General features: G+C 36.8%; 1 protein-coding gene across 8 annotated transcripts in view; it reads left to right on the top strand.

The window, feature by feature from the left end:
* The window catches only part of SLC9A9 (solute carrier family 9 member A9), a 210794-nt gene that overhangs the window by 61611 nt on the left and 129664 nt on the right, over positions 1-19519 (top strand). For all 8 annotated transcript variants that reach the window (XM_040566694.1, XM_040566696.1, XM_040566689.1 and 5 more), the window contains one exon: positions 18895-19033. In XM_040566694.1, coding sequence (XP_040422628.1) covers positions 18895-19033 — 139 coding nt within the window. The remainder of the gene's footprint in view (positions 1-18894; positions 19034-19519) is intronic.

Below are 19519 nucleotides of genomic sequence, written 5' to 3' on the forward strand. Positions count from 1 at the left end.
TGCAACCTGACGGAGAACTTGCCGGTCAAAGAGAGACCAGCGCTGCCTCACAATGGGCATATGAAGAGCTGCTCCATGGTACTGACTTGCATGACTCTGAATCCTTGACAAAGATTTGGAGATTGCAGTAATTCTGTGAGCTGCAGTTCTGAACAAATGACTAAGAACCAGACCTCTGGAGTCAGCCACAGCCTCATTCCACATAAATTACTATTTGTGATTATTCTCACAAAGATTCCTGGGAAGGAATGACTGCTACATTGTGGAGGGGAATAAACAGAATTTGCTGAAAAACATGAAAGAAAGCAAAATGCTGGATGGAAGCTCAGCCCAAACATTTCACTTGCTGGTTCCCCTTGGACAAGATGAAATTGGCTACTATTACTACTACTGTTAGAAAGGCTTATATACCAAGCAGCCACTCAACCAAACAAATAAGAGTAACTGATAAATTAATAGAGCAAGGAGTTAATTGTGCAAGTAGTGATATATTTAAGAAGGGGGATGTGGAATCCTTTCCAACTATTATTTCTATAATAATGAAATTATGGTTGCCCATCTGCTCTTTTTACCTTTGAGGAAGGGTTTAGTCCCTGCTTATTTTGTTGATGATAATTAGAGTTTCACGTCACTGACCATCTGGAACAGGAGACGCAAGCACTGGGAAGCTGACCAAGCTTGCTATTAGCGTGAACTTTAAAAGAGCTTCTTTCCTAGAATAGAGGAAATCCTACATAATATGGTGGAGTCCTTGCTTATTAAAACTTCATTTCTTTTTTTTTTCTCCGTGAACCTTACTGTACAGAACAGTTTTGTGCTTAAATCAAGGGAAAAATACTATTGAATTTCTGTAATGCTTGCTGTAGCTGGAATTTCACTATGAAATGGAGGCTTGGAACAGACCCTTTTCAGGAAATAGTGATATTCCTCATCACTGTGTTTCTTTCACATTTTAATGTTTCATACCTCTTTTTCCAATATCAGCTCCACATTAAAATTCTACTTAGCTTCTAGTAAATACATGCTAAAGGTGTCTCTAGCTATAAGCTATCTAATTGACTCTGTTTTGTTTATGCAATTTATTTGAATAGGCAGCCTTCGTTTGCTGTCTGGTAAACTAGAATAGATTTCAGTGACTACTGTTATGGAGATTACCCTCAGGGATGTATGAAAATGTAACTTAGCTCAAATCAGCTGGGAATGTCTGTACTTGTCATATCCAATCAAGTCAGACTTGCTGCAGGTATTTCTGTCCACTTATACACAAACAAACTGATAACATTTAAAAATTTGAAATGCAAGCTCGGAAATAAGCATGCTGCTTGCAGAGCTTGCAAATCACATCTAAGAGGCATTTATTTAGCTACGTTTTCCATACAAATGACTGAATTGGCATCAAAGCTTCTTCATTTCAAAGATTTCAGTTGGGAACTCTTCATAACTGAAATACACCCTGGTACGAGTCAGCTTATTTTTTGAGCTCTTCCAGATGTTTTTCCTTATCCAAATAACCTTTCTCTAGTGAATGACACAGATTTTTCTGAGGAAGATAATTACATACAGAGTCTAATTCCACTTAGAGAGACAACTCCCTCTTAGTTGAAAATGAATGTATTGATACTATTTCCCTTAAAGTGTTGCAAAAGAAAGCTCATCTGGACGAGGGCACCGTCCATAACAGTCTGCCTGGTACTTGCAGTAGAACATATTTTCAAGTCTTCCTGGGAGGACAGACAGTAGGAAAGGAGTATGTACTGGAAAGGTGAGGGAGAGTTTGCCAGTTCATTTACTGGTACCCATCAATACCTATTCGCTGTTGAAAACCTTTCCAGAAATACTGTATTGAAGAGTACAGCTATTTCAATGACACAGAGGTTGTGTTCCAACAGTATAAAATCCCATCAAAATTTTTTTATTCTTTGGAGATCAGGTTGTGATCGCATAAAAGAGATGCAAGAAGAACCTGCTCACACTGTGGTAGAATGGGCTGCGTATTTCCAGTGGCTACCCAGAAGCAGGAAAGACTGAAGTCCCTACTGATCCTCCCCGGCTTAATTTGAATTTTATCATTCTAACCTGCTCTAATTCCTATTTTTTATTTGACCAGCAGCAGCATCAGGTAAACTGGTTTTTACTGCAAGCCTTTATCTTTTAAGACTCAAATCCATAAACTGTTGAGTCTGTTAGAGTGAACCAACATCAATCCACATGAAATTCTTTTGCATGTGCACACATGTACATATAGGCTTGTGTTTACATGGGGAGTCATCCCTGACGTACATCAAAATAACACAAATGTTATCAAGTACTCAAAAGTTATATAATGCCCAAAATATATTTTCATGTCTTACAGAAGAGGAATGGAGACACACCTCCTGTAAACATTTTAATCAAATGTAATTTTTAGGGTTTATCTTTCATCCGCAGAAACCTCCCTTAGTCCATACCCAAGACATTACCTCAGTGCGTGTGGTTTGACATTTGGATTAGGAACTTTAGTGTTTTCAGAATATACTTTTGTCACTTGAGCAAAGAGAATAATTGATAGCAGCAGCATGCAGCTGCCTTCCCTGCACGCCAGGCACAGCAGGAGGAGCGTATACCTCTAGCTAGTGCATTTCAGAGCTACTTAAATGGTGAGACTCAGCAAACTTCTATTCTTAGAATTTATTCCAATGGCTATAGAGCTTCACTCTCTCATCATTTCCACCTGATTTTGTTTTTGTCCCAATCTTCTTCTTTCTCTCACTTTTATCTTTTCAATAGACAAGGGTCACTGTCTCTATCTCGCTCCACCTGTTCCCCTGAATTGATTGACCTACTCCACCACTACTGCTGCAGTCACCAGCCTTTTTCTCTCCCATCTGAGATGGAAAGAAATTATTTCTAAAGCATAATCCAGGACTGTAAACTGCTAAACCAATCTCCTTCTTTAGTTAAAGCCAAGAGATACCCCCTCTTTATTTCTGGTACACATAGCTCTTAGTTCTCCTCCTTACTACTTTGTGAAAAACAGGGGAGAGAGGAGGACAAGAGAGTGATGCTGCTGGTCAGTTCTGATGGCTGGACAAACAGTAGGCGGAAGAGTTTGGGGAACAGCAATTGCAGGAAAAAAAAATCACATTTGAATTTTAGATGGCACAAGCCTAATGCAAATAGGGTCTTAGAAGATGTTTAGCTGATGAGTTTTATCTGATCTCTACTGAGATTTGTCAGCTAAACATTTCCGAAACCTTAAAATATTGCTAGACTCAGGCATCTTTTCATAGCAGTGAAAGACACAGGAGCAACAGACGGGTAATTTCCTTTCTTCCCCTTAGCAGAGACAAGTCTGAATTTCAAAGTGGAATAGTGAGAAAGCCTTATACTTATGCGATTGTACAGTTTTTGTCCAAGATAGGCAAATAAATGTATTTTCTCTATACTGGTTTTGCAAAATGGCTAGATTTCAGCTGCAGTAATCTCAAAAAAAAAAAAAAAAAAAAAGTCCTCATGAAAAGTGGAAATACAACATGGAAATATAGCCTAAACAGTGTCAGTTTGCAAAGGCACAAACCAGGAAAAACCAATGCCCACATAAAAGTAGGGCATTGCCTGGCACGCTGCAGGCGTGAGCTAGACTGAAAGACATCAGACAGTCAGGGCAGCAGGGGTCTAAGTAGCCCTGAGAGAGGCCAGCGTGACAAAGCTTGTTAGTTTCTACTGCGGTTAGGGAAATGGGACTTATGAACACTTGCTGTAAAGACCACTGTACCAAATAAAAAATCTACTCTTATCGGTTTCCTCCTAATATGTGTGGTACTTTGATGTTCTCCAACTAATTGCTAATTATAATGATCTACATATTTTGAATTAATTATGTGTATGTTTGGATTCATACTGAAATTTCAGTACATTTCTGGGGAGACCTAGTGACATTAGAATTTGTATTTTGAAAAGGAAGCTTTAAAGATGATTAAAACTTTGAACAAAATAGCATCCCAACAATTCATTGAATAAATTGATATGTACCCTTTTCCCTTAGCAATTTCTCCATTACAAAACTTCACAAAAGTGAAATCATCATTAAACACAGTGTTTTTATTTTGTATCCCCATTTATTACATGCTTATACTCAATAATAATAATAATAAATCCGTTGTTCCTTTCTACATTGTTTTGCTGATGTGTAGCAAGCAGACAGAAATGACAGCAAGAGAGATGAAAATAAGAGTGCATAGCAGAATGCTGTTAGCTGCCTTAAACACACTGGAAAATGGTTATGGCTAGATGAAAATATTACTGAAGAAAATGTTTCAATCTCCTGAACCACTTTAGCAGTATACATATTCTTTATTACAGTATTTTTATTCCTACAGAATAATGCTAAAGGGACGTTAGGATCATGTTAGGACCCTTGTTTGCAGTTTTACATTCTATTTCTAGAGCTAGCATGACTGAGCCCATAGCTAGGAGAGTGTTTTCACTGCACATTGTAGGAGAGAGGTGAATGCAAAAGTTTGTGAGGCAAGACTTCTTTATTCTAGTAATTATGAGGGTGATGAAGCTAGTGAGAATTATTTTCATTTATTAATAGCTATGGTTAAGCCTCATGGAACTGCCTGTCTGGGGAAAGAATCTATTTGAAAACTAAGTAGTGGAACTTAGTGCATCATACTAAAACGGTAAATCAATGGAATCTTTATGAATCCAGAAGCAAAAATTATGTTTGGTTGCCTATCATTTCTGTGAGATTTTCCAGAGTGCATTGGATCAAGTCCACAGATAATAAGCAGAGATCTTAATTTTAAACAAAGGGAGATCTTACTTAACTATTTTAATCTTGCAGTTGAGAAATAGTTCAAAATAAGCTGCATGTCCAAAAACCTTAGCATATGTACTTCTGAATAATATATTCTTAAGCAAGAATTCACATTTAATATATTTGGTATAAGGTCTATTTGATTAAGGGATTTGCAATATATTTAAGGAACTGCATCATGTGTTTTTTTGTTTGCTTTTTTTTTTTTTTTTTTAGGATTCAATTATTCAAACTATTTTCAAAATTTCAATTATCTTTTAGACTGTTTTTCAAGAGTGGCGCATGTTCATGTAGCACTGTTTAAATTTCGCTTATTTCAAACTACTAGGGATAGGGAAATAAATATGATACCAACAGTCTTGAGAGAAATATCCCTGGAGATAGAAGCCAGACACACGGCATGTCTGTTCTAGTATTTCTCTTCTAGCTATAATCCTTAAGGAAAAAATAATTTTTGTGATTGTGATTGACTTAGAGTTTGGGACTGAAATTCTATCCACATCATCTTCATTGCCTAACTGATGATTCCTCCCCCTTGTTTAATTTTATCGTGAGTGAGTCTGAGTAATGCTCCACAGTAAAGGGTATTTGCAGTTTTCATAGTCAACACTGACTTAACTCTTGAGCACAACAATTTTCACAAGCTTCCACAGCCACATCTCTGTTGTTCTCAGCAGCCCCAAGCTGCTGAAACAACCCAGTGAGGTTGTGGACACCCAGGTACAATTCAGAATAGCTTCAGCCAAAGTAGTCTTTTGCAGCTCCCAGGCAAGGAGAAAAGGAAAAAGCTTGATGCAAAGCTGCCTTTCAGTGTCTGCATCCAGCCCAAGTTCCATACTCTATCAGACTAGACAGTCAGTCTCTAAACTAAACTTTCTTGCTCATGCTTTGGACAATTAATTCCTGCTTTGGAAGATAAAAGTCCATACTGTGATTTTTTTTTCTTCACTTTGAAATAAGTCCAGAGCTGTTCCTTTATCTCTTTCTCAGAAATTCTATCCTTAAATGCTTTTTTCTCTAAAGTAACTTAAATGGACTATACCTAACCAATACAGTGTAGTTTTCCAGTGCCTGACTATAAGTGCGTGTGTTGGGACTTGCTGAATCCAACCTTCCTTGCAGTGCACTGTCCCATGATTTTGTTTTAATATTCTGTGTCTAATATTAAATGTATAGCAGTGATTTTAAAGAACTTCAGGATACAGAGTGATAAGACAACAAGTAATAAGTTTGCAATTTGAAAATTTGTACCATGGCTTGGGTTTTTCTTTCTTTTTATAAGCTGTAAGTACCAGAATATTAGTATTATCAGAAAGGTAAATGAGAAGAGCTTCAAGTCCATCTTGTTCCTATAGGAATATTACTGTCATTCTCAATGCAAGGCTGACCAGCTTTTGTAGCAAGTGAAGTGTCTTTCCCTAAGGTAAGTTTTTTTCTGTTCATTTGCTATATTTAGATTGGAACCAGAGACCTACAATTCAAAATATCCCTAAATACCTATTCTCAGCTCCACTATGTCAAGAAGACAAAACATGTAACATGTTTTGTTTTTGACATTGTTACTGCCAACACTAGAGCATGCAGTTCACATCTGGATTTATTTTAGACTTTCTCATGATAACAGCTGCATTTCTTGTCTTCACTTGGATACATTTTTTAAAATGAAAATTGCCATGGCAACAACTGCAACCATTTATTACAAAGCAACAGAAGTGGAACTAATATTTGTGAGAGAAGCTCTGTTATCAAGATAGTATTTCATTCAGACAACACCAGAGTCATTTTTCCCTAGCCTTTCCTTTTTTTTTTTTTTAAAGAAAAATTTAGAAAATATTTTCAATAATGAAATGTAGGTGGGATTGGACAGCTCAGGCGATTATAAAGATTTTCTTCTTTAGATTACTGGCTCATCTCAAATCCAGATTATCAAGAGCCAAAAATTTTCATCTGTTTGGTGGGGGCTTGAAAAAAATTGTTAGGGTACCGAGATTTGAAAATCATTCCCATAACAGCTATGTTCTCAGCTGAAACACAGAGACAGCAAACTGAGTATACATGAAGGGTGTGTCTTCACTGAGGGAAAAAGGATGTGACCCATCCTTGAAACAAGCTAATATCTTACACAATGAAAAAATTCATAGGCAGTTTGCAATACTAACACAAAATAGTTCAAAATGAGCTATCCTTCAAGATTTTCCTTCATATCATTTGCAACCTACTGGGCTACCCAAGGTAACAATGTACTATTTCCCCTATTAAAATGTGGCTAATGAGGGCAGTTTTGCGCCAGCCTCAAGGTACATGTTGTTCCAAGTCAGGATTGAGGTGTAGCCATTCAGCATACGGCCCAGGTACTTTAGGAATCACATAGGCCATTTTCTTTATGTTTCCAACACTTCTCAGAACATTAAATCACTTTTTAAAATCTCCACAAGAATCTGGGTAGATCAACAAACTGTATCCCAGATGTTGAAAATATACATGAAATCTAAAGCTGTTTTCCTATTTAGATCCCTTCAAACAATGATAAAATGTGGCTTGTAAGCACAGACTGAAAGGTGACCACATACCACAATGTGGACACATACCAAAGAACATTTTTCTTATTTCTTACACTTTAGAGAGTCTTAGGTAGGAGAGGAGGACCATGCTAAAACTGAAAAGAATTTTAGATAGACTTTCAGATAACTTTCACTCTATTTTTTATGGGCTTTAACATAATTTATCTTCCTCAGTTGTATTCCGCACCAGGCCCCTGAATGCACTACTCTTTTCACAAGTTGCTAAAGATGCTCAAGTTGTGTGAAGGGAGACTGAGGGCTCTTTTCTTAATCTCGTACAGGATCTCTTACATTCTGGAAGTAAAAAAGCCCAAGGTTGTTGGTAGGCCAGAAATTTGGCGGAGGACTTTGGTACTGACAATAGACTATCCAGCCACTCTAGCAACTACATGCATCCTCTAAAAGCAGATGTAGCTCTGTCTGTGATATAATATTTTAATCAAAAACAGTAGCTTACAAGACCTCTTAACAGACAAGAAGTACCATATTTCACTGACTATTTACAGAACTCTGGGTTTTTTTTGAACACACATTGTCATGTAGTCCTGCTTCATTAAATTACTTTTGTGCCATGGACAGCTTATTTCAGGGAGGTAACATAGAGGAAAAACAGAGGAAAAAGAATAAAATTATTTCTGTGGTGCCTAAGGTAAATTTACCAAAGTAAATTTACCCCCAAAGAATGGGGTTCTTTCCTGTTTTGGTGCAAAGAGGAGAGAATGAGTGAAAGAACAGGCTGTTTTCTTCAAGATGAGGAGCTCTGGGTACTTACAACTTCCTTGCTCTGTCTCTGGGAGCTGAGTAATTTACAGGCAGGCCTCCTGTGAATCTGGAGTGCTGTCTTGAGAGCACAAATGGGACACACCACACAAACACATCAGGATCTTCATAAGCAGAGGCCACAGAAGAGAAAAACTCTTTGAATATTGAATAAGAATTTATCACATAAGTTCCTTCATTGATCAGCTAGCAAGCTGACATTGCCTCTCCACCCCTTCATTTGGATTCATTCCAGGGGATTTCCAGGTTGCTACAAGATTATAGTACAGCATAACACTGTTTAACCACCTAGCTCTCAGGGAGAAGTTGATTTAAACCCCAGAGGAGAGTGATGCGAGTAGGACTGTGTGTTTGTGGAGGATAAGGACTAGATATTCTTAAAAATGGAAAGTTGTTATTCATCCCTCAGCATTTTACAAGGCAGATAGCTGTAGTGAGTTCTGCTACAATGTTATGACGCTGAGTCAAACTCTAAATGAAGGAAGTATTGTCTGAAATAAAATATACATCACTTTCTTTTATTTCAGTTTTAAGCTTCTCCTGAGCAAAACTATGGGCTGTATGATTCTGAGAAATAAAATTATGGTTCAGTAAGGGTTTAGTGCAAACTGTGTCCCCAAAAGCTCTACTAGTTGCCCACAGGGGCAAAGGATTTATCATGGCTAGTCAGCCTCCTTGAAATGTTTCATAAAGTGTTTGGGTCAAATTCTACTTTTTTATGACTCCAGTGCAAATCTGGAACGATTGCACTGAATCAGTGGAGTTACTTCAGATGTTCATCATTGTAAAAGCAGTTTGAGGCAGTTTCTCATCCAGAGTGTTCAAGCAGAATGACAGTAAATCACAGTCATTTAATAGTAATCTGCTGCAGCATTCTAACGTGCATCACTCAGTGCAGGCAACCATCAGGCAGTATCATTTTACCAACAGGAAGGTAGAATTCAATTGACATAGATGAATATCGCATTTATTTGCATTAATGCCATCACCGTAAAAGGCAAGGGTAGTCCAATGGCTCATTCTGGAGTTATCCCAATAATTTTAGTACAAGGGGAGGGTTAATTAAAACTACCCATCTGGTCAGCAATCACCTCCCGTGCTTCTTACAGACCTATCAGTCAGCATCTTGTTAGCTCTGATGTTTTATTCTTTGCGCTCCAGGTGTATAGAGTAAAATAAGTCCCATAGTATCACCTTTTGCCACTTTTGTAAAAATAAAACTGAGCTGTGGATAGAATTAGACCTCCAAGAGGACATTAAACTCGTTGCCCTACACTCATGGAACATTTGCAATTACACTTGAATTCAATTTTTGTCTTTCAAATGAGAAATACCATTTTCAGTGAATATCCTTATTTCATGAACACATCACACTGGACTAATATAAGAACTGTCACATAAATTGAAGGTTGTATAAATGTTTCTGATAAATATTTATCAACTCTGCTTTAAGTAAATAGTGGCGAATGGTTCACAGGCAAAAAACTGAAGGATAATACAAAGATGAAGAATGATATAATAAAGAAGAATAATATAAAGAATATAAAGAATAATATAAAAAAATAATATAAAATCTTATCTTATAATATAAGATAAGAGAGAAAGGTCCAAGCACATAAGAAGAAAGCAAGTGCTGTTCCTTATTTTACTATTAGATAAATAAAAATCGTTAAATCATTTAAACAAGTTTGGATGGTTGGGTCTAGAGATGTGAAAGCTGAGAGTGGACAGCAGCTATTTTAAGTCAGGTGTCAGTAGTAAGGAGGCAAAAAGGTAGTCTAGGGTCATGGACAAATGTTAGTAGAAGTGTTAATTCATACACCACGTTTAATTCCCTTAATGGCACAATATATCTCTTCAAATTTTTAGTTTCTCTTTTTGTTTTTTATCATTGTCATCTTGTTCAGGAAACAATTTTATTTGATGCACTTCCTGGGGATTAGTGCCTGGATGTCTGAGAATGCCTTCACAAAGTATGAAGTACTTTTATTTTTTTATTATTATTATTTTTTTATTTTTTTATTTTTTATTTTTTCCAGCCATTCATGTCTGGTTGTTTAAGTAGCATGGTGGAGCAGAATTGTTTCAAATACCACATAGGACTGTATTTATTTCAGTTTCTCCAGAAACTGTTTGGAGGATTTTTCCTTGTTCTTTTTTTCTTGTTAACTCAGAGGGTTGACGGTTTGATACATCCCTGGTTAGTAACTTTTACAGTCGTGTTTTCTGCAGTTAATGCAGTAAGTCTGCAGTTAATGGAGAAAAACTGCACAGTTTTTACAGTACTGTTATAATTTGTAAATTCTATTTTGCTTGGGCGTAAGTTATTACAGAGAATGCAAGGCAGAAGAGAAATCCAGCTCTTCATATTAATACATTAATAATTTACATTTACATATTTATGTTCCTTGGACATTGATTCTTTGTTTCTACTTTCTTCCCACTACAAGCATCTTTACAGCTGCCACTCAGAGCTCCCTAAATGTGAGGACACCCTTCAGGTCGCTTTAGATACACAAGCCATTTCTCTTTTTGCTATGTTTGAAAACAATGGAAGTTAAACACTGAGGTGGATTACATTAGTGATACCCAAATGAGAAATAATCACAGTTGCAGGCACAGAAGTTTCTAAATTATGTGCTTTTTGATATGATCAGCTCATAAGTAAGGACAGTGGTAACAGTGTAATGCAGAATACAGCACATCCCGTCACAGATGAACCACTATCAGCCATCTGTTTTCTGCTGATGTGCTTCATTCCTCTCAAAGATATGGGGCAGGCTTTTGGGAACAGAGTTGTCACTGCAAAATGACTGTGATATTTTCAAAAAGATGTATGAAAATTAGACATTTAGAAGCAATAGCTGTCATTTAAGAAAGAAACATTCCTATACCAAGCCTCAGATAAATGCTAACATATTTTACTATTAAAGCCTTAGTTTGATTTTACAAAGAATTATGTCAGGGTTGCAGTTTATCAGGATTTCTTTCTATTAAAGATAAAAAGAAGGCAGCATTTACCTAGGACAAGGTAATGAAAATGTTAGGACTCCTGTACATATATGATATGCCATATTGTGTATACCTCAGAACACTAAGTGTAGGAGAAGTACATATACACTTCTTGTGGAAAGAGAAGGGAAAACTTGGTAAGGAAGATTTAAGACACAGCTGAGCTAGGGGTTCGGCATGTTTTCCTCTCATTTTGAGAGGAAAAACTACTCCAAAAAAGGTAGATTTTAGAATATTAGTGATCAGGACACTGCCACCTTTGCTGAAAAGATTAGTGTGCTGTTCTGAATCCATGGGGGTGTATCTGGTTCCTCACCTTTATCATGTCTTCCAGACACAATAACTCTTTTACAGGCTTCATACTTTATATGTACGTGACTCAGTTATAAAAACGTGTTGTTTGTATCCAGTGCTTATGAGAAGAGAAGCAAAAATTTAATTCACTTGGAATTTAGTTTAGAAAACTACAAGAATTGAAGAATACTGTGGCACAACATGTTCAAAGGCACCGATTTCAGTATAAGGAACATAATTTGTGTGCCTGGGGTACTTAGAAATTTATGCCCTACTTTAATTTTTCTACTGCACCATGCCTTAATGAGTATAAATGTCAGGTTTCACAAACAGTACATCCTGCTTCTCAGATGTACACAGGTAAAGAACCCCCCTACTAGTTGAGATATGGCTTTGGACTTGAAATTGTTCAGTCTGCAAGCCCATTAGGGTATTACTCATCATCAAAACTGTAATCTCACATCTCCTTTCTATGTGTCTGTAGTGACTAAAAGTCTGTAGGGACCTAGTTCTGAACAGGATTAGAGGGTGGGGGAGTTCTCAGCACTTCTGTCAGGAGGAGCTTGCAGAGGTCTTCTTGGGCACCAGGACACTGGGTTCAATCCCATCAAGGTGGGTGAGCTACCAGCTCCTTTAAAGGTGAAGGTGGTGGAACTTTCAGGGCAGGATCACCATGATAAAGAGATGGTACCCATGACTCTCTAAGGGTGCAAGAGGCTCCCTAAGGGTAATGGCTAGGGAGGCAGTGGAGATGGAGGGAGAATGACAGGTTTTCTGCAGCCCCTGATGTTTGAGGGCAGATGAAAACTAAGATGTGCATTAGGGAATGTCTACCTGGAACAAGACAAACTACTCATTATTTGCTCCAGACGTACTGCCAGTTGCTGCTCTGTGTCAGCTCAGGCCTGAACAAAGAAGAAAACTGAAATACTTACCAGTGTAGAAAATATTTGTCAGTAGCTGCCAAAAATGACTCCTGATGAGCTAAGCTGACTTCTGACTGCCCAAGTTAAGGGACAGAGTCACTCAAATTCTGCGGCTGCTTTATAATAATACTGATGAATTTACTAAGCTATGCAGTTAAATCTGGTCTGAAAATGCCTTGTGTCATTTAAAAGAAGATTGAATCTATCAGTAACTCTAGATATTTTATGCTAAGTGAAAATTTAGCAGAGAGACTGAATTCCTTCTTCATTTTCATGCAGATGTTGCATTTCCTCATAAATGGGAAAACTTATGTTTTCCATAAACTCTATGACAGTTTTACCTTTCTAGCATGCCTTGTGCTTTGACATCTGCCATCAGCTAGCCACTTTGGAATTGATAACAAATCTACTTTAAGAAAGGTTTCTATAAACAGTAAAATCCCTATGTTCTACAACAGAAAGTGTTAGTTTGGTTTGAATTAATCAAAACAAGAAGTCCAATAACAGCTCATAAAGTCTAGAAAAGCCTAGAAAGGAACAAAGGTAAGGACAGGAAAGAGAGGAAAAAATATTCCATTACACAGAGAAAATGTAATAGAGTGTAATTCCTTCTATAAGGTAGATTCTTAAATAGCTGCTAGACCTTCTTCTAGACTTAAAACCAATAGAACTACTAACAGTGTGCTAAAACCAGATTGCGAGTGGAATATAACCATGATATGATGTACTGCCAAGAATAAAGTTTTGGACATCCAGATTTGGATGTCACTGCAATATTTTGGACATTCAGATTTGGATGCAACTGCAACTTTTTTTGCAGTACTTATAAGTATATAAATAGAAAGTCCGAATTTCTGTGAACTCCACACTTCTGGAGCCTTAATCTTCTGAACATTCACAAATATTGTCAGGAATAAATTCCAGGGAGACAGATTTCTTTACAATGAAGGATGAACATAGACTCATCTATGTTCTTCTAATGCACCTTCTGTGCGTGGACTTTGTTTACCAAACACCATTCTAAATATGTCTGAAAAATGCAGTAAGTTTGGTTTTGGAAGTTTTCATCTAGAGGATCTCCATATATTTGCCTCAATCTACTGTTACAATAGGTTGCTTTTGCAAGTCCTAAAGGCTTCCTGCAGCGGTGTGCCACTTCTTTCCTTTCCCTTAATCATCTGCAAAGCTTGTCTCTACTTCACAGATGCTTTTATTGGCTTAGCATACTCACATCCCAATCTTATCTCATTTGTTTTCATTTTTATAGTTCATCTACTTACTATTACTGTGCAAGGAGCTATTTTATGAGGCAACCCGGAAGCCTTTACCAACCTAAAACTTGCCAAGAGAAGGTGTAGGTGTCTAGTGGTATACATGCACTTTCACATCGAGCTTCTGGTTCAAACACTTGCCTTTTGGGAAAATTACAGTTCTGTGCTTCGAGCTTTCTTCCAACACTTTTAGGAAAATCATATAGTTAAAAAGTTTAGAGAGAACAGAAATTGTTCAGTTCACTCCACTTCTCTGAAAACTCCAAGTTTTCTAACACAGTAGAGTGACCTACCTTTATCTGTATAAGTATAATGTTAGGAAAGAAGAACATTCTTTCCATCTTAAAAACAACCTTGAACTCTGTCATAAAATGGCCTATTTTGTTTTTCTTAATTAGCAGCTGATAAAATCACCATGTAGTTCTATAATTATTTATCACCTGAGGGAAATCCCTCTCACTCTGTGAAGGTATTTTAAGGAAATTTTATCTGATGTTTCTGTATATTCAACATGATTTTATTTTTAACATTGTCCCTGATTCTCTTCTGTGCAGTATTATGTAGCACATATCAGTACAGCAAATAGGAAAAAGGCCACTGGGCAATAGGAAGCCCTTTGACCTAGCAAGTGGAAAAAAATCTTTTTCTGAAGATCATAAGCTTTTTGCTTTCATGTTGGTCAAATAAACAGAGGAAGGAAGAAAGGAATAAGTTTATCTACTAGTTATTTCTAATCACTGATTCCACATCATTCTATCAGAAATCTTCTACAGTTTGCACATATTTTTATTCTGATCCTTGCATGCCTTTTTTTCCAGCATATCATCTTTTTTTTAAAACTCATCTAATACATGTGTTGCATCACTTTGGCTTTTATCAAAACCAAGGATCTTTGTGCTGTTCTGTTAGTTACAACTTATTAACACCTCTCTATTTGATGCTGCCATGCCAGCCCGAGGCACGTCAGGCCTTGACAGGGGCCAAAGGCAGGATACAAGATTTAACCTCATATACAGATTTTTCCTCATAAAGCTTTCATGACTTCTTGAAAAACCTTTGCTCTAATCCTAAATATATTCAATTTTTTTAAAGTAAAATACTATCATTTAAATGAAATTATATTCACAGATTCACAGACTATTTCCCAATTCACAGACTGGAAAAAATTGCAGCAAGAAAAGCATATTACGAGTAAATAAGATATTTCTTGAGAATATTGGGATGTAAAAACTAATCAATTAAGATGTAAATTGAAACATGGCTATACTCTTCCTACTACAACAGCACTTAAAATTCTACTTGCCATGGAAACTTTTAGTATTATATCTCTATACAACCCTATAGAAAGAACCATTCACCATCCTGAGGTTTCATCCTAAATGATCTTAACAGGTCATGGAGGGAAGAAGCAGAATGATCTGTGTGGTATAAATGGCACAAGCTGTAAATCCTTCTTTTTGTCTCAAGCAAAAGCTATGATCATAACTTACATTTTATTGTCTAAATAAATATTGCCTATATTTCCATTTTGAAAGCTGTGAAAACACTTGACCCTGTCCATTGATATTTGGTCAAGGAAGCACAGAAGAACTGAGTAGAAAAAGGGATCCATGAAATAGGTTTCTAATACAGGAGGTACTAGCTAATCCTTATAAGAACCAGTAGGATAGTAGGGACTGGGGGAGGTGTTTGTGAGATATGTCTATCAAGCACTCACTGAGGACCTAACAAAAATCTTTCACTCTGTCCCTCAATTGTTTCTCACTATAGGTGGTCAATAAAGCATATCTTTGACATTAGTTCTGTTCAGTTATCAAACTCTGAAGACAGTTTTCTATTGTATGTATTTTTAGGATTTCCTAAATCCAATGTTGATACAAACTTATCTAAACACACAATTTTTTAGTTATACTAGTTTAACAATTAGAAAACCCCTAATATTAAAAAACTAAATGCAATTTAAAATTTAATATCAAAGTTTCACACACTGCTTGATAATGAACTGAGATCACCCCCTTTTGCAACAGGCACAGAGAGCAGACTAACAGCAACAGTGAGCCATGCCAGCGTCTTTCTTGAATTGCTCTCTGAGGAGCAGTCAGAAGAGTAGAGGCTCTCTAAGTTTAATTATGTTTCTCTCCAGTGTTAAACTTTGAAATTTTGCTTTTAGATCAAATAATTGACTTGGCAGGAAGTACTGGAATAAACAGTATAAAACTGTGTTCTGTTTATGTGTAGCTCATAAAGGAAAACTATCAGGTAAATTAGTATGTATTTTGGATGCTTAAAATATAGATAAAATATAGTATTAAAGAAGAAACATTCAGAAAAGGAAATAATAAATTTAGTTCAGAATAATACAAAATGAAAAATAGAACTAAATACTCTTTGAACTGTAGGAAATTGGTATATGGGAAACCTTAGTTCTGAAAAGATTTATAGCAGAAACCGTAGTTGGCATAATGAGCATATGTTGTGTTATGGAGGTTAAAAAAAAATACCATGTTTTTGGGGGAGCGTATTGAGTAGAAAAATTTCCCATTGAGAATGAGTCACTCCATATTAGTTGCTGAAATAACTACATCAAGAATAGGATGTTTTCTTCTAGCTGTCTCTACACCTGAAAGCTGTTGGTAAATTGTAACCCTGACTGGTATTAACAAAGTCAACTTCTCTTGCCTTGAGGTTAACGTACATAATAATAAATAAATAAATAAAAGTCAGTTAATGGCAATAGCTGAAATTTGACTAGTAAACTTTCTCTCCATGTCAATACTTTTTTTTGGTTGTTTTACTTTTTATTACTGAGCATTCTTTTCTGAGGACAGAGCCCATCAATATAATTGAATGGTTTTGCTTTATTTTAGGATGTGGTCAGGTTGACCTCCCTAAATTCACCACTCAATGCTTGTGAGTAGTGAATTCAGAGCACCTGTGACACAAATGATCAATTCCTGATTTATAATTCATTAACCAATATATAGTAAGAGCTGCAGGCACTGTATACTTATTTGAGTTAAATAAAAGAGATCCAAGTGTCTGCTTTACTGTCAAGACATGCCTAAAGTTTTAGATCTAGCATTTCTGGTTACACTACTAAAGATTTTTAACTCTAACTAACTGACTAAACTGAAGCCCTCCTTAAGCATACAAAATACGCTTAGCAGATTAGTATATAGAATCACAGAATTATAGAATGATTTGGGTTGGAAGGGACCTCAAAGCCCACCCAGTCCCAACACCCTGCCATGGGCAGGGACACCTCCCACCAGCCCAGGCTGCCCAAAGCCCCATCCATCCTGGCCTTGAGCACTGCCAGGGATGGGGCACCCACAGCTTGCCTGGGCCAGGGCCTCACCACCCTCTGAATGTAGAATTTCTTCCTTAGAGCTAATCTAAATTTTCCCTCCTTTACTTGAAGTTCGTTACCCCTTGTCCTATTGCTATACATCCTGGCAAAGACCTTTTCCACATCTTTCTTGTAAGACTCCTTTAAGTATTGGAAGGACGCTAAAATATAACATATAAGGTCCAGAGAGCCTTCTCTTCTCTAGGATAAACATAATTGCACAGTATCACTACAGATAGGATTTCCTTTGACAGAGATACCTATTCCATCCATTTAGCAAATATATCTGTGGTTTAATATAGTTCTTTATTTCCTATGAGGTCTAAAACAACAAATATTCAATAGGGCAGAGAAGACAAACATTTCAAGAGTCATTTGAAGGCAAGAGAAGCAAAGAATTATAACTGACCCTTGGTCTAAGAATAGGGTCAAAGAGAGTCACAGCTGAAAGAGGACTGAAAACTCAGAGAGCAGCATTTTGTCAAATAGCATTTCCTCTGGGAACAGTATTTTGTGTAGTTATACTAATAGCACTTTCCAGTATGAATCATCTCACTAGTTTTGTGCTGCTGCTGATCAGCATAACTAGAGATACCAGATTTTGGTGCTTAGTGATTTCCATTCTAGTGTGTTAGTATTTACCTCCCATATTTAGTGGTGCTTCACCATATGTTTCAGAATCCTTGTGCCTTTTTTACAGATTGAAAGCATGATGTCTGTTTTCACTTGTCTTCATATTATTTGCAGATTCCTAAATTAATGTAACTGTTTAGAAAATCCTCCATAAAGAGCTATGTCTCTAAGTCTTAACTCCAGATGGAAGACATCATACTGCTGGGACCACATACTTAATATGCAAGAGCTTAAAATATTCAAAACATTTTAAAAATTCTAAATTTTTAACGCTTACAATACCAACCATTTTCCAGCAACCCAAGCTACATTCTGGAATCCAGTGCCAAGCTCAGTACATTTTCTTTCACAACAAACATAAAAGGCCTACAGTACTGAATGCAACAGAACCACAAAAATCTGAAATGTTGCTTAATTAGTGTTTAGGAGGCTTAGGGTTATTGTGTATCTGTTAAGTTTAATGGCTCCAGAAGCAAAAAAAGGCATATATATTTGGTATTTCTAGGGCAATAACTGGCTAGTGGCAAATACTAATCCTGAAATTCTCAGAAATGTTTTAAGTGCACAATCTCCCCTTCGGTGACATCATTTCCCATTCAGAAATACTCTTGATGGTTGTGCTCAGAGGTGGGACATGGGAGATGACCTCTGACAACTTCAGCAGTTTCTTCCTGTGGGACAACATTCATTCTGTCCTCAAGGCTTCCTATTGTTGAGTTCTTGATATGCTTTCAGTTGTATTTATGAAGGGTTACACCAAGAAGGGAACTACTAGGTGGTTTATGACAAGATTGCTGCTGCAGATTTGGTACCTACTGTGATTTGTATCACCCATTTGAGCCTCAGCTATGAAGTTGCAGTTTTTATCAGGAATATTTGTGAATATATAACTGTACCGAAGACATATGGTCAATAAATAATTCAAAGTTACCTATCTTCCCTGCACATTTCTTATACACCTACCACCTATTAATGTTTAGTCGGCCTGGAAACAATATTCTTTATGGCACCTCTTGTACAAAAATGTTTACTGACTGGCAGCAGACTATTGATTTCCATTGTGATACCTTGAAAATAAACTGCTTCCCACCCCAGTCTCCATCTGCTTTGCCTTCCCATCTGCTATCAGCACCAAGAAGCCTTGTTTTGCATTTTGAGTCCCTAGAAATGTCTATTTACAGTTAGTGATTCCAGTATCATAATAATGTGTTTGTATTCATTAGTCCCTTTTCTCTCCCTCTCCCCAATCCCTTTGTTTTCTTTTCAGCTCTATATCCATTTACAGTCCTAAGGAGAATCCTAATGCGTTTGATGCTGCTGCTTTCTTCCAGTCAGTGGGAAATTTCCTGGGGATCTTTGCTGGATCATTTGCTATGGGATCTTCTTATGCTGTTGTCACAGCTTTAATATCCTTCATGGGTTGTTTTCAGAGAGAACATCTATATATGTGTATCGTATCTGAACATGACCATCTTTACTTTGAGCTTGAACCTTTTCACTGTCGACTCAAGACTTTGCAAACAGTTAAGTCATGAACTGACAAGACATTTAATTTGTCAGAATCCACAAAGACCTCAAACAAGCCTATTTCCAAATTTTATGCAAATCTATTTTAACATTAGGCAAGACTTTGGTCTTTACTGTTTGTAAATAGTGAGATATTGAGGTTTTGACATGTTTTGACGTTCAAGTGTGAACGTATGAACTACATGAACTTAATTATGAACTACAGACTAGCAGCAATCACAGAAAAATGCAAGGCAAACTCCAGACTACAAAGGAAGACAGTCAGTCTACCTAAAACAGAAACAAAAGGCATATCTGTTGCCCTGCACTTTTTTGTGTTATACAGTTCTTCATGTAAAATACTATGAAGAATGAAGAGCAGCTAT

This window comes from Cygnus olor, chromosome 9 (assembly GCF_009769625.2).
Source record: "Cygnus olor isolate bCygOlo1 chromosome 9, bCygOlo1.pri.v2, whole genome shotgun sequence".
NCBI lineage: Eukaryota > Metazoa > Chordata > Aves > Anseriformes > Anatidae > Cygnus > Cygnus olor.